This window comes from Motacilla alba, chromosome 10 (genome assembly GCF_015832195.1).
Source record: "Motacilla alba alba isolate MOTALB_02 chromosome 10, Motacilla_alba_V1.0_pri, whole genome shotgun sequence".
NCBI lineage: Eukaryota > Metazoa > Chordata > Aves > Passeriformes > Motacillidae > Motacilla > Motacilla alba.
In genome coordinates this window covers 20,544,593-20,559,863 of record NC_052025.1, presented here as the reverse complement: position 1 = coordinate 20,559,863, position 15,271 = coordinate 20,544,593, and the positions used below count along the sequence as shown (strand labels likewise).

Genomic DNA, 15,271 nt, shown 5'->3' with positions numbered 1-15,271 from the left:
TGAAGATGAGTAAAAATGCACATAGACGTTACTGCACTGTCAAAAATGGGGGGAGAAATGAAAAAGAGGCTGCTAAAAACCACTTTATTAAATAATTTCATAGTTTTCAAACTAGACAGTTTTGATTAAAAGACTACCCGGAATAGGACAGGAAGTGAAGGAAAGCAATACATAACAAATGGAGAAAGGTAAAACTGGCATTGATAAAACACTTACAGACAACCTGAGAAACCGATAAAGAAACCTAATGAGGCATACCGAAATCAAGTCTACATAGAAGGCAGCGCATTTGCTGTTGTCCTGGATTGGGACCTCTCGAACGGGCACTCGCCATCACAGCCACTCACGTTACTGCACCGTCCTCCTGCTGCCGCGAGCCAAAGCCAACGCGCCTCTGGAGCGGTCGAGACGTGCGTGAGCGGGGCCACGGCACGCCCCACGGCAGCCCCTCACGGCAGCCCTTCACGGCAGCCCTCGCCCCTCACGGCGGCCCCTCACGGCAGCCCTCGCCCCTCACGGCGGCCCCGCTCGCCGCCCCGGACCCCGCCGCTGCGGGCCTGCCCCCCGCCCGCCGCTCCCGGCGGCCCCCGCGCTGCTCCCGGCGGCCCGCGCGGCCCCGCGCGGCAGGATGATCCACGAGCTGCTGCTGGCCCTGAGCGGGTACCCCGGGGCGGTCTTCACCTGGAGCAAGCGCGGCGGCCTCCAGGTGCGGCACGGCCCCGGGCAAAGCCCACCCGGGCAAAGCCCACCCCGGCCCCCGCCCCGCCCGGTCCCTGCCGCCCACCCTGCGCGGCCTGTCCGTCCGTCACCGCTGTTTCCCCTTCCAGGTGTCTCAGGAGCTGCCGTTTCTACACCCCAGCGAGACCAGCGTCCTGAACCGGCTCTGCCGCCTCGGCACCGACTACATCCGCTTCGTCGAATTCGTGGAGCAGTACACGGGACACGTACAGCAGCAGGTGGGGCCGCCGGGCCGAGGTATTTCCCGGGAAGAGCGCGGCAGGTGCCAGTAAGGCCAAGCTGCCCGGGACACAGGAGTGGCCCGTGGCCCATACCCGCGCTCGCACCGAGCAGAGCTCCAGAAAGCTCTCTGCGACGCTTGTAAGGGACGGTAGAGAGAATGAAGAATGAATCAAATGTAAAATCTTATTCTTCGGGAAGTCTTGTAATAATTTCTGATCACAGCAGACTGGCCAGGGTTTGTCCATTGAGCAGGATGCTCGTGACTATCTCCTCATGATTTGTGAAGAGCCTTGAGATCCAAGAGGCACTCCTAAGTGAAAAGAAGCACTGGTACCAGTGGCTCCCAGCACTTTCATAGGTCCACAAAAGAGCTAAATATAAGTCTGCTCAAGTAACTCTCATTGTGACAAGGGTGTATTTGTTTTTCTGATCACTTTGTGGTGAGCTAAGATGCATTTCAACGTGTTCTGAGCACTGACTACTGCTGTGATACTGCACAGATACTACGTTACTCTTCAGACTTGCATGAGGATGCTGATGCCGATTTTATTGTTTGGTTTCAGGATCACCATCCATCTCAGCAAAACCAGAGTGGATTGCATGGCATTTATTTGAGGGCCTTCTGCACAGGTCTTGATTCAGTGCTGCAGCCTTATCGACAGGCACTGCTTGACCTAGAACAAGAGGTAAAGGAGAGAGATACAGAACAAGAGGCTGTAGTGCTGCTGACAGATTGTGGAAACTTGTCATTTCTGCAATTAATATAGGAGTAGTAGTTTCTAAGATGAAACAAGGTATTTTCCTTTCCACTTTAGGGATGCCTTTTGAATTATTCCTGTGAAATGCCATTGTAAATTACTTTTCCATCCTATTAGGTGTTGTCCCCTCTTCCTTCAGTTCAGTAAGGGCTCCATATTTGTGAGAGCTTAATGCTGTCTCAGACTATTGTGGCTTCTGTTTTCAGTTTTAGAGGTTTTGATTAATCTCTGCTAGACTAGTAGCTGTCATACCTTGGGTATGACATCCAGTGGTTGTGATAATTAATCTTCATTAATTGCTTTATCTTTATAGTTTCTGGCTGACCCACATCTTTCCATCTCACATGTTAATTACTCCTTGGACCAGGTATGTCATGTTATTAAAGAGGTAGTGTTCTTTGCTTGCTCTTATGCCTCATTGAGTCTAATAGAAAAGTAGGTGGGATAAACAAGGCTTATTCCATCATGTCATGCCATTTCTATCTAATGCCTCTACATGTGTAGTCCCTTAATCGTGCTCAGAGGATCACCTGCACTTCAACACAAAGCTATGGTCCTCCACCTTGACCCTCACACATTCCTCACTGACTGTGTTTAGCCTGAACTGCTGCTGGAATATAGTAACTTTGTGCATCTTGGTCCAGTGAAGGGAAGACATACTTCCTGGAGATTTGCATGTCATGTTTCTAATTTGTGAGGAAAGACAGATAATAGTTTTAATAAATTATTGTGTTCAGCTGCTGTCCACAGTTACTCAAGTACAGGTTTTTTCTCTCTTCCTTACATAACAACCTAAATCAATATTTCACTTCTTGTTATGCAGTTTCAGTTACTCTTCCCCTCTGTGATGGTCATGGTGGAACAGATCAAAACTCAGAAGGTACAGTAAAATTGCAGCTAGTTTCTCTTAACAGATTTTCTCTTTATCTGATAAAGTAATTTCTGCCCCCATCCCAGACTTCTAATGCTAGAAAATAATGTATTTCCAGTAATGGATGCCCTATTACTAGTTCTGTAAGTATTGAGACTATTTTACAAATTCATTTACACTGTATTTGATTTTTTTCCCTTATCCCATTGTCTTTGATGTCTTGAATTTTATAGGACAGGATGCTGGTGGCTGGAATTTTTCTTTTCCAAGTCTGTTTTTTCTGGCTGTTGCCTGAAATAAAAAAGGCAGAGGCTAATGTGTCACAGACATATTTTATGAAAAATCCTTTTGCCCAGGGTCTTTTCTTCTGAGAAGCTGGGAAGCTTCCGCTTCTCCCTGTTTTGCTGCTTTGGAATGTGATTTGGAGAACTGCTTACCCAGCATGTGAAATTGTTTTTACTTGATGACCAATGACAGCCACCTGTGTCAAGGCTGTGAGCAGTCACAAGATTTTATTATTATTCCTTGTTTTCCTTTCCAGCCTTCTGATGAATCCTTTCTCTCTATTCTTTTAGTATAGTTTTAACATAGCATTTTTAATATAACATATATCATAACATCATAAGTCAGCCTTCTGAAAAATGGAGTCCAGATTCTCATCTCTTCCCTTGTCCTGGGACCCCTCGAACACAATCCCACACTCATATTTTAAGAATGCAGAGATATTTACTTTTTTTAGGGCAAAGTATTGAGAGAACCTTGAGTGTAGAGCCACACATAAAGGCCTTTATCATCACTACATGCAGCATGTTACACCTTTCTTTCTGTAAGACTTGTTCAGTTTGTGAAGGCATTTTTGTGTTAGCTGCAAGTGTAATGTTTAAATGTATGAAAAGGTCAATACATATCCAAATAACAGACTAGTGTAACCTTTTCTTTCTGCAGATTCATGGGTGCCAGATATTGGAGACAGTCCACAAACATAGCTGTGGGGGGTTGCCTCCTGTTCGCAGTGCTCTTGAAAAGTATGTAGATCCAGTAAAACTATTTCTTCATTCTTCTGGAGTTAGTGTCAAAATGTTTCTTACTTTTTGAAACAGTGCATGCAAAAACAGCCTTGCATGGTATAAAAGTAGGAGTAGCATGCAGGGGAAAACTGTCACCATCCCCATTATTTAGCTAAAGCAGGCTTGTGGTGAGAATTAAGGCTTTCTCCATACTTTAGGTTAAGGGCTTAGAAAACTTCAGACCCAGGTTTTTCTTCTCTGTTTTGAAAATCACTGATCTTTGATCCTTCAAAATTATAATTGTGACTATGTGAGTGTTGTGATGTTTGTATGTCCTTGTGGAGAAAGTCAAACTACTTAAAATGTCCTTTGAGTAGAGGCAGCAACCATTGCAGACTTATACTTCTGTTATACTAGCAGATTTCCATGGAGAAGCCACATGTTCAGAGGATATGTTAGCTTAGTTTTGCACCTTCTAGTTTTGTCCACTTTTCCCTCTTTAAAAAAAAAAAAAAACACATTTGGCATTTAGTTCTTGCCATACTGCCTGGCTGACCAACTGGACTTTTTGGAACAACATACAGTGAGGTTTTGATTATTGTATGCAAAGGCCTGACTGACTGTTTCACCTGACCTCAGGATTCTGGCGGTGTGTCATGGAGTCATGTATAAGCAGCTCTCTGCCTGGATGCTGCATGGATTGCTACTAGACCAACATGAAGAGTTCTTCATCAAACAAGGCCCTTCTTCTGGAAATGTCCCTAGCCAACCTGAAGAAGATGACGATGACTTAGGAATTGGGGGGCTTACAGGAAAACAGCTACGAGAACTGCAGGACCTGGTAAGAAGATCTGAGTCATAACTTGGCATCTTTGGTTCTTAGTGAACTAAAGAAGATGCGTATGGTATTCTACTTTGGTGCAAGCTCTGCTAGACTAGACATATACTGAAACCTTCTAGGATGGTAAATCAAAATAATACTGTAATAGGTTGCTGCTAGGCCTAAGGGACAGAGACCTATTGTTTGGCACAGCTGGATAACCCCACTGCCGAAAGCCCTATGGATGGAGAATCTGTGTAGATGCTGATGTCAAGTAATGGGAACTGCTGCATGCCCACTGCTCTTGACTGACTGGTTCCTCATTCCTTTTGGTCAGCACTGTGATCTGTTTAGCATAGGCAGTGGTGGTAGTGTGAGCAATTGCAAGGAACAGGGTGTGGGGAACTTGGCTGTTGATTTGATTTGCACACTTTCTATGGGCAGCTGGGTCAGGTGCCTTTCTTGCACAACCATTAGTTGTGCAAATGTTACGTAACAGGTTAATGCTACTGACATTACTGGTAGAAAATGTGTTATGTGAGAGTCAAGGGACTGCTAAGCAAGGGAGCAACCTGCCAGCACACTGATGAAATGTGGTAACACTTCCTGTAGATGCTATACCATTACAGTGCCCTTTTGCAAAGCACCTTTCTCAGTGGAGTAGTCTTCCACACTGAGCATTTGAATAATGTCTGAATAGAGAATAGTGTGGAGCAAGTTCAACTCTAAATTCACCCTCTAGTCAATGGTGAGAAAACATTTCATGGGCACTCAGGCAGTTAGTGTGGTGCATGCAGCTTTGCTCTGACTACACAGAAACTCTGTGTTTCATACTAATTAAGTCCCCTGTGCCAACAGTCTCTGCTGAAAACTGACTACACCCAGAGAAAATCAGGGGAAAACTTTAAAGGCAGTTAGTGGAAAAATCTGTTATTTCACTATATTGGATAAAGAAAGTGAAGACTGTCGAGTCTTCTAGGTCCATGGTGGAAATTGTAGACTAAGCAACTTTTTTCTTCAGTATTATCAACTAACAGTGTTGGCAATTCTTCAGTCAAAGAGTAAAACGTAACTCTTGAGTTTTAGTGGAACAGATCGATAAAATACTTGAGTATTGCCTCACCTAAAAGTGTCGTTAGAATCTTAAGGTATACAAATTTTTACTGAATTCTCCTATGGAAATGAAGAATTTTGTAGATGGCAAACATTCTCAAAACTGTGGGTGATTTTTTCTGGATTATGGATCACTAAAACTAATTCTCCAGTAACAAGAAAGCCAGATGAGATTATGAATATTGCATTCCTGAAGGAAGATCTTGCCTCCATACTTGGAGTTCCTTACTAACATTCAGAAAAAAAAATTAATAACTTACTGTATTGTTCTAAAACAGCTTTCACAGGAACTGAGAAAATTGCCTTATCTTTTCTTGCAAGCCTTTGAATCTTTATCCTATTTGCTCACTAGTGGAGGTGTTTATATTTGGCCTGTATCACAAGTGTTCTAACAGTGTTGAAACATAGGAATGGGTGTAGGGGAGGATTATTTTTGGTAATGCTAGTTAACATTTTTATGGCAGCAAAAGACTGATGTAATGCATTTGCAATAACGCTCCTTTTTCTTATGTAACATAACCCTTTTATACAGCCAATTTGTTGCTGTTCCACAGAGTTTTAGCTTCTTTTTCCCCCTTCTGCTGCACTCTGATGGAAGCAGTATCTCCAGGGAGATCTGCTAGCATACCAGAAGTATAAGGAAGATTACTGGCTTATTTAAATAATACAAATCAGTTCTGCTACCTTTCTGCTTACTTCCAGTGCTCTTAAGTGCTCCCTCACATACACACCCCTTTATACACCTTTCCTATCTGGTTTTCTGACACTGTTTTGCACTTGATTTCTTTTCCCTGGTGTCTCTGGCAGCGCTTGATTGAGGAGGAGAACATGTTAGCTCCATCTCTAAAGCAGTTTTCTTTGAGAGTAGAAATGCTGCCTTCATACATTCCTGTACGAGTTGCTGAGAAGATCCTCTTTGTGGGAGAATCTGTTCAGATGTTTGAGAATCAGAATGTTAACCTGACCAGAAAAGGTAAGGAACATCTTTCTTGCAACCTTTGCCCAGTTATGAGTGACTGACACATAGTTTCCAAAATGCCACATTAACGAATTCCTCAACAGTCACTGACTATTGGCCGTTACTCTTCAGACTATATGGATAGTTGTGCCAGGACAGAGCAGTAGGTCCCAGTGTTCTGCTTCTGATTGATTCCAAGGGAGAGGTGTAAGAACAAGATGAGTATATAAGACTTTCCAAACATAGTCTCCAAGTTGCCAGCAGCAAGTCACCCTGTGATTTGCTTTGGATAAAGTGATTGCAAAGGCCTTGTTTTCTTTTCAGTTTGCATCCCTCTCCCTAAAGGCTGCAAACAGACACAAAGGCACATCTTGCTCTGAGTGTATATGTTGCAGAATGGTGTCATGGGATTAACTTGCATCCACAAACATGAGAGAATCACTTGCAAGGTGGTCCCAAAGTTGCTATGAAAGACAAATTATATGGAGCCTTAAAGACAGCAAGGGAGAGAAATTTCTAGCTGATGGTTCACTTTAAGAGCTCGAAAAATTTACATTGAGGGTGGTTTGGGAAATATATTCCTATGCCAGTGGGGGAGGACTGTTGCGGTGGCTCTGCCTTGAGCATGCCTATGCAAAAGTACTTAAATTACTTGCGTGACATTACAGAGAACAAAGGACCAATTCAGGTGGACTGTTTTCTTGCAGTAGCAGAAGCAAGGGGAAAAGAAATTGGTCTTCCAGCTCATTTGGTAAAAAAAAAAAAACACAAAGTCCCCAAGTTCAGGCAGTAGGATAGATTTGAAAGGGGCAGGGGTGTAAGGAGACCCAAACCAGCTGGTTAATGTCAGAGAAAAGTTTGTGGGTTTGAAGATCTAGCTCAGTCTTTGAAAAAGAGCTTTTGGCGGCAACCATTTATGTAGAAAATATTTGGGGGCTTTACTGATACCATAGCACTGCTGAGGCAAGTGTCTATACTGCAACTGTACACAGAATAGTAATGTTATACGTTGGTACTTGTACTTGGAAACCTCCTCTTCACATTCCTTGCCAGACCTGAGACAGTGCTGCCTGGACAGCCTTTCTGTTCCTCTGTTTTGTCTGCATGTCTCCAAATGGCATCCCTTTTTACTCTCTGAAATTCTTCTCATTGCTGCACAGGCTCCATCCTAAAAAACCAGGAGGACACTTTTGCAGCAGAGCTACATCGACTCAAGCAGCAACCACTTTTTAGTTTGGTGGACTTTGAATCAGTGGTTGACTGGATACGGAGCACTGTTGCTGAGGTGAGCATCCTAGGAAAGGTAACTACTATGCAGGCTGAGAAGCTCTTAAGTTTTGTGAAGGACTTGGAAGAAGAGGGCTCGTCAGTGCCAATGATTAAACAAACATGTCAGTGGTGCAGCTGTTCTAACTGGTCTCAGAGCTTCGTATAAACCAAACTTCTAGTGACAAAAGGACATTAAAAATACTATGCTCTTTCATGAGGGAAAGAAGGGAATTTTGTTTGGTTTTGTTTTTATTTCACTTGAAATTATTTCAGAACTTTTCATTTGCTTTCAGCATAATAGATGGCATCTTGCTGTGCATATGCTTTGGCAATTTTTAATCTTTTCACTTGGGGGCAGAGAGGACAACCTAAGAAAATGGGGAAGTTAGAGAATCAAAAACAAAGCTGAGGTAGAACTGGTTTCATAGGAATTTGCACTTTTTTGTCACAGGTCTTCAGGTTTCTTCAGCAGAGTTTTTTGCCAATATATATCAATAATTTTAACTGGAAGCATGGGCTGCTACACAGGACTCCTGACTGTGTTCTCTTGTAGTTTATATAGCATTTTGTATAGGTGCTCTTTTTGTATGCATCGCAAGTGTTTTAAGACAGCAGCTACTCTTCTCTCTGAATGGCTGAGATAATTCTGAGGGGAGGTTTCTGTTGTTTCGTTTGATTTTTGTTTCTTCACTAGCATCTTTGGAAACTGATGGTGGAGGAATCGGATCTACTAGGACAACTAAAGGTAATGCAACTGCTAGTTTTATTTTTGCTAAAGCAGCTCTTTCTTCCCTTCTTTCTTTCTCTTAAATACTTTACTGCCTTACACTCTGAGCTTTCTTCATTTAGGTAAAGCTGTTTTCACTTTCCAGTCTCAAGAATGAGCATGCACTGATAGAACTTGGCCAAAGACAGAGTTAGAGGGATATGTGTACTTTGCATCTCAAAGCAAAGGCAGCGTAGACTTTTTGGTCAGTGAATGAAATTCAGAGCTCTCCAGCTGTGTTTAGAAACAGCACTTGTCCAAATCATAAAAATGGGTGCTATCAGCGAGGATGCTTAAAATTTCTGCTCAGTTTTTGGTATGTTAGGTACAACAAATTTATCTCCACAGATTATAAAAGACTTTTACCTTTTGGGAAGAGGTGAGCTGTTTCAGGCCTTCATTGACACCGCACAGCACATGTTAAAAACACCACCTACAGCTGTAACTGAACATGGTGAGTGTTGCTTATTTGCTTACCAAGCTGGCCTAATTGAGGTATAGCAGGAAAGTGGTAAGTCATGTCCAGTACAGAAGAGTTCTATCTTAACTCTAGTTTTGAAACCACAATACTTGTGAATTAGAATGTCTCAGACAGTGAGTGAAAACGATCTCTCAGAAACCTTCTGATGGCAGGTATTTGAAACTGGAATTAAAAGAAAAGAGTGTCAATAGTGCATCAGTTTTGTCTTTTAGGACAAAGAGTAAATAATTAATGGGTGCAAAATTAGACCTAGCTGCATCATCTTGTGCTGATACATGTTCTCTTGTTGTCAGATGTCAACATTGCATTTCAGCAGTCTGCTCATAAGGTACTGTTAGATGATGACAACCTTCTTCCTCTTCTTCACTTAACCATTGAGTATCATGGAAAGGAACATAAAGGTATCTACTTACATTTTTAGAAGTAAATTAAGAGGGGAGATGGTGACCTTGTTTTCAGATGGATTACTTACCCTTCTCTCAAGTTAAAGAAATACTAATTTTGTTCCCTTTACTGCCCTGTGTGATGGCCTAGACTACTTTGGCTCTTTTTAATTCTGTTCTTTCCCTTTTCCTTCTTGCCATGGTTGCACTGACTGAGAAGATAACATAATTCAGCACCTTACTTTTTTTTAGATACTTCTCAGACTCGTGAAGGGCCTTCCCGGGAATTATCTCCACGTGAAGCCCCCACATCTGGATGGGCAGCTCTGGGACTTTCTTACAAAGTTCAATGGCCACTGCACATTCTTTTTACTCCTGCTGTTCTCGAGAAGTAAGTACTAGGTATGGTCTTTCTATATTCATCTGTATGTTCCCTGATGTGAGGCATTCACTAGTGTGTTGGGGGATTTTATTCTCTATGGAGAGAAATCTAGAGCTATAGCTCCCTGAACCTTAAAATAGTTTGTTCCACTTACTCATAGTGAAAGTACTTGTAGTGACAGTAAGACCTGCAAGATATGCTGACAGATCTGCACCAATTTACAAACAGCACTACTTTAACAGTGTTTTCATTGACAGCTCCCCTCCTTACACTGAAACTAACTTCATATTTTTTAGGTCAGTAATCAATACAAGCAGAAATCTTACTCTGCAAGGTGTGCCGTGGGGCACATGGGCCATGACCTGACTGGCCCTAACTATTGGCAGTCACCTCCCATTTCTTTTTCCAGTCTTGCATTGTTACATTCTCCAGTAATTCCATTCTCCAGTAACAGAGGAAGATTTTAGTCTTAAACAACTTTGTACTTTTTGATTGTAGGTACAATGTTGTGTTCAAATACCTGCTGAGTGTGCGACGAGTCCAGGCTGAGCTACAGCACTGCTGGGCTCTCCAGATGCAACGTAAACACCTGAAGTCTAATAGAACAGATGCCATCAAGTGGCGTCTGAGGGATCACATGGCTTTCCTTGTGGACAATCTTCAGTATTATCTGCAGGTCAGTATTTCAGAGAAAGATAAACTGTATCAGTTAATCAGAAAGTGGCATAAATGCATGGAGGGAGCACTGAAGACCTATCTCAGGTTTCTGATTCCTTGTACCTTAAGGAAATCAGGATTTCCTTCGCCAGCCTAGAGCTTCCTCCAAGTTCCCAGACTACTGCTACAATTACAAAGTTTTCGGACTTGTGAATCAGTGAAATGGAGGAGTTATTTAGTAGTTCTCTAATGCTACTAAATGTTTGTGAGAAACCACTCATCTCTGAAGGACCACCATTAAGATACCATCCTGGTTCCTTCTCTGGCCTCTTTAGGTAAACTGTACTTTGAGAAAAGTTTTGGGCTTTTTTGTTTGGTTGGTTTGGTTTTTAAAGAATTGAGAGGGAGCCTGGATTTCTAAATTCTCCACAGTAATCTGGCTGAACTCTTGTACTGCAGCCTTTGCCCTAAGATTCCATATAGTATCTCCCAGTACAAAATTCAGAAATTACTACAATCAAATACCTTAGTCTACATGCTAGCTATATACCTTTCCATAGTTAAAGAAAACGACCATGTCCCTTTATATTTAGATATTACTTAGACATCAAAAATTGTTGCATACCCCACATTATGTGCTGCTCTTGTATATACTTCATTCATCAGCCAGAGAGAAGGGGATCCTCAGCCTCTAACATAAGAGTAGCAATAAGGAAAGTAAGTTTCTTATTCCAAACTTCTGGCTGGTCTGAAGCACTCCCACTAATGAGGTATCTTCACATATTCATCAGGTCGATGTACTGGAGTCTCAGTTCTCACAGCTTCTGCAGCAGATAAACGCCACAAGAGATTTTGAGAGTATACGCTTGGCTCATGATCATTTCCTAAGTAATTTGTTGGCTCAGTCTTTCATCCTTCTAAAACCTGTAAGTTGGTCTTGTTTTCACCTTTATCTACCAATTATCCAAGTGCCCTAAGAAACACACCTTTTTGAAGAGGTATGACAAATCACATCTTTTAAAACAGATCAGTGATAATCTCCTGCAGACTACAATTCTAGGAGTTAGGCAGGTATAAACTGTAACTTTTACAATAATTGAATTAAGATCTTCTAATTTACAGTTGGTGAGTGTGAATGCTGTATTCCTGGCAATTCTAAGTCAAGCTTATCTCAGTTGACAGTTAACCTTAATAACTTGTATTTTATCACTATGTTTTTATCATGGGCTATTTTATTAAAGAAGAATTAATGAACATAATACAGTTCCCAGTACTCCTGAGGGATTCATACTGATACACATTAGACTAGGAAAAATTCCCACTTCTACTAAAGAGAAAAAAAATAATTTATATGTTCCTGAGTGGAATTAGGGTCTTTTTTATTTCATTAAAAAACAAACCAAAAAAAAAAGTTAAAGTATTTTTATAAACAGCATCACAAAAACATTTGCAAAGAAGTTTAGTTTCAATGAAACATGTCATCTCTGTGCTCATCTATGAGGTTATTATAGAATAAAGGTGTCAGAATAGTAATTACCCAGTCAGATAACTGATACAAAGGAAATTCCTAGTTTAGCGAACAGTGAAACCAAAGCCTTGAACCACTCTTGTTGGTCTTTATTCTGCCTTCTTAATCCTAAAGCTGCAGTGATGACCTGCTGGTTGGATAGAGAAGCCAGTGTGCAACTCCTGTGTCTGTCTGGATGGTTCATGGCAATTGTTGTTTTCCCAGAAAAATCAGCAAAAGGTTGTGGGAGGGGCAGAGGGGAGATGCAGCATAACATTTAAATCCTTTTTCCATAGAAAACATTTTTAAAAATGCTGCATCAGTATCTTCCTTCCTGACTAAAAATACAGTATCAGTAACATCTGTGTTATGAATGCTACAACTTTTCTGCTTTCTCTCTGTGTACGAACTCCGTTTCAACTATTAATTTGTACTTTTTATTCCGTGTAGGTTTTCCACTGCTTAAATGAAATTCTGGATCTTTGTCATAGCTTTTGTTCTCTGGTCAGTCAGAATCTGGGTCCCTTAGATGAACGGGGAGCTGCACAACTCAGTATTTTGGTGAAGGTGAATCTCTGTTTCTGTTGATCTGTTCTCCTCCCATGCAAACATTTGTCTAAGCAGTTATCTTGGCTTTAAAAGCTCTAGAACAAGTGTGAGTGTAAGCCAAGACCTATGTAAGTGCTTGTAATTATTCTACCTAATCAACTTTTCTTGAGTTGGAAATTCTGTGTGCACAGAGAGGCGGAACAGGGGCAGATACTGAAGTAGAAAGGAGGCAGATGTTGGTACCTCCACCCCTCCTTTTGTATAACTAACATCTAGGAGTTCTTGTGGCTCACAGCTTACCTTATCCTGGACCACAAGCATCACATCTCTTGCAGTGATTCTCTTCTTCAGGCTGTTAAAGAACTGGGTAGGCAGAAACAGAGATGAGATGCTTGTTTTCCTTCTCTCTGAGAAGGCCCAGAACTGACATCTTCAAATTTGTAGGGATTCAGTCGTCAGTCATCACTTCTCTTCAAGATTCTCTCTACTGTTCGCAATCATCAGATAAACTCTGACTTAGCTCAACTGCTGCTACGCTTGGATTATAACAAATACTACACCCAGGCTGGAGGAACCTTAGGCAGGTAGGAATATCTTGAGGGTCGCTTGTGGCATTATCCTGAGGTACTTGAAGTACAAAGCCATTTGTTATTGATGGCTTCTAACTATTTGACTTACACTAAGTGTTGATAAATACTATGACAGAAAAGTAACAAATCAGCATACGATAATTTTGGGGTTTCATATGCATTGTTCCCATTGAGTTTCTTTTGGCAGAAAGTTGAACAAGCTGCTAGCTCATATTGGCCAGAATATGCTGGTGTAGGTTGGTAAAGGGAATTACTTTCAACATGTAGCTAATACCATACCTTTCTCTTGCAGTTTTGGAGTTTATGCACTAAAGGCCTTTGCTTCAGGCTGTGACTAGTGATGCATCAAGCACTGGAGACTGGTGCTCTTGGACAGTTGGAGAGTTTGTGCTCAAACAAATTTTTCTTTGTAGCTGGCTTTTGCCTGATGAACTGCTGTTTCACAGGGAATTGGCAGGAATTACCTCTTATGTGAGGCTGCCCAGCAATTACAGAAAGCTATTCCATTTCTTCTGAACTTGTAAAAATATGCTTTCTGCAGCTCTGCATATACTTATAGGTGCTTCCAGGGAGGCAATCTGCACCTCTTCAGAAAGTGAAAAACCAGAATTAAATGTCTGGACTCTTTAGCTGGACTGCAATTTCTTTAGTCTTCAGCTGGACTGTGTTCCACTTCAAGTTCAAGTATGGAGGAATTAATCCTGTTCTTGGCTACAAATGAATTTTTGGCTGTATTCAGAAGTTCCATTTGTGTAGTAAGCTGATCTACAGTACACAATGTCTGCTAATCAAACACCACCAGGTAAACGAAACAGCAGTAGCAATTTTCAATTGAGGTGAAGGGGGAGGGAAGGAGAAATAGATTTTTTTAAGTCTCTTCTCATGCAGTGCACTAGTCTAATATATGTGCATAGGTCATGGAGACACTGTGGATATTACATGCTTTCTCTCATACAATTTAATAGTTTATGTGCTGAAATTACACTTGCCAAGACAGGACCTTTGCCCTGTTTGAGTAGCAAGCGCCCTCTGCCGGCAGGAAAATGGTAAGGAGATGCTTACCTGGGACATTCACCTGTGCTCTTCTCATTCCAGACTATTTAGAATGCTACTAGTGACTACCCTACTGAACCCAAATAAAAATATCTTTTCATGCAATTATATGGAGTATTGTCAATGCCTGTACCCCAGTGCAAAGGGAATAGCATGGCATGGCCTTGTCTGTCACTGAAGAGCGGGATCTGGCAGGAACTCTTGCCTGTTACTAAGATTTCCTAGCCTTGCTGTAACAAACAGACCATCTTGATGCAAGTCCATTTAAATGACTGGCAAAAGAGAAGCCTCCAGTCCATCACTGGGGTGTTGTATCAGGTTTCCCAGTTTGAACACAAATGCTGCCAGGAAACCAGCCTTCCCCTGAAAGGGTTGGTATTTGCACACAGCTGCAGCTCGCACTGAAGTTAGGTGTCCTTGGGGGAAAAAAATCCTCTCTGCTCACTCAGGAAGACACAGTAACAACAGCCAGCAAGAGTATAAGACCTGGCACATTCCACGCATTACAGCTGTTTATGGTAGGACTGTGCCTAATGCAAGGTTTAAAAGCCCTTGACCATGGAAAAAGCTAGAGAAAGTGTTGAAGTTTGGATGTGTCAACTGTCTGAACCATGAAATGGTAGAGGAAGAAATACGCATTGAGAAAAACTTTATACTTTTGAAGCAATGGACTAAAGAGTGTGTGAGGATGGAGGGAGGGCTTCAGCCTAGAGCACTGTTTGAGTGAAAAGTTTTTGCCTTTATACCAACTGACTACTAAATGTGAAAGCAGAAGCTCCAAAGCAGATGGTTTATCCCATTACCATTTAAAGATACACAGCACTTACATATTCTTTGTACCTCAGTCTCCTAGTAGTTGAGTTGTCCAAGGTTCTTGTGTCTAATCTCTAGCACTCACTTCAGCAGCATCCTAATGAAATTAATAGAAAATAACAACTGGAGCAAACTAGAATACGCAACATGGTATTCTTCCCAACAAGCAGAAATGCTACAGCCCTGAAACTTCTGCTACTAGAAAAAAACCCTTCCTCTGTAATTGACTTTGTGTTAGCTCAGGCTTTACTCAAAGCAGAGTATTAGTGATATTCAGCTCAGAGAAATGTAAGCATTTATTTTTTCTCTGCACTCCTTTCCTGAAGGCATTGCC

The 15,271-nt window shown here is 41.7% G+C and overlaps 1 protein-coding gene across 2 annotated transcripts; it reads left to right on the top strand.

Annotated features, from left to right (window-relative positions):
- Positions 1–577: 577 nt before the first annotated feature.
- TUBGCP4 (tubulin gamma complex associated protein 4) lies at positions 578–14,232 on the top strand. Of its 2 annotated transcripts, XM_038147533.1 has the most exons (18): positions 578–706; positions 828–956; positions 1,524–1,646; positions 2,032–2,085; positions 2,542–2,598; positions 3,535–3,614; positions 4,236–4,437; positions 6,337–6,502; positions 7,648–7,772; positions 8,451–8,501; positions 8,871–8,976; positions 9,297–9,404; positions 9,639–9,777; positions 10,267–10,444; positions 11,217–11,351; positions 12,383–12,499; positions 12,926–13,065; positions 13,364–14,232. In XM_038147533.1, exons 1-18 carry the CDS (start codon positions 629–631, stop codon positions 13,407–13,409), a joined length of 2,034 nt encoding a protein of 677 aa, XP_038003461.1. In that variant the 5' UTR covers positions 578–628; the 3' UTR covers positions 13,410–14,232. The 2 variants fall into 2 exon arrangements, with proteins under 2 accessions (XP_038003461.1, XP_038003462.1); XM_038147534.1 differs by lacking the exons at positions 12,926–13,065; positions 13,364–14,232 and adding an exon at positions 12,777–12,919.
- The last annotated feature ends 1,039 nt before the right edge of the window (positions 14,233–15,271 follow it).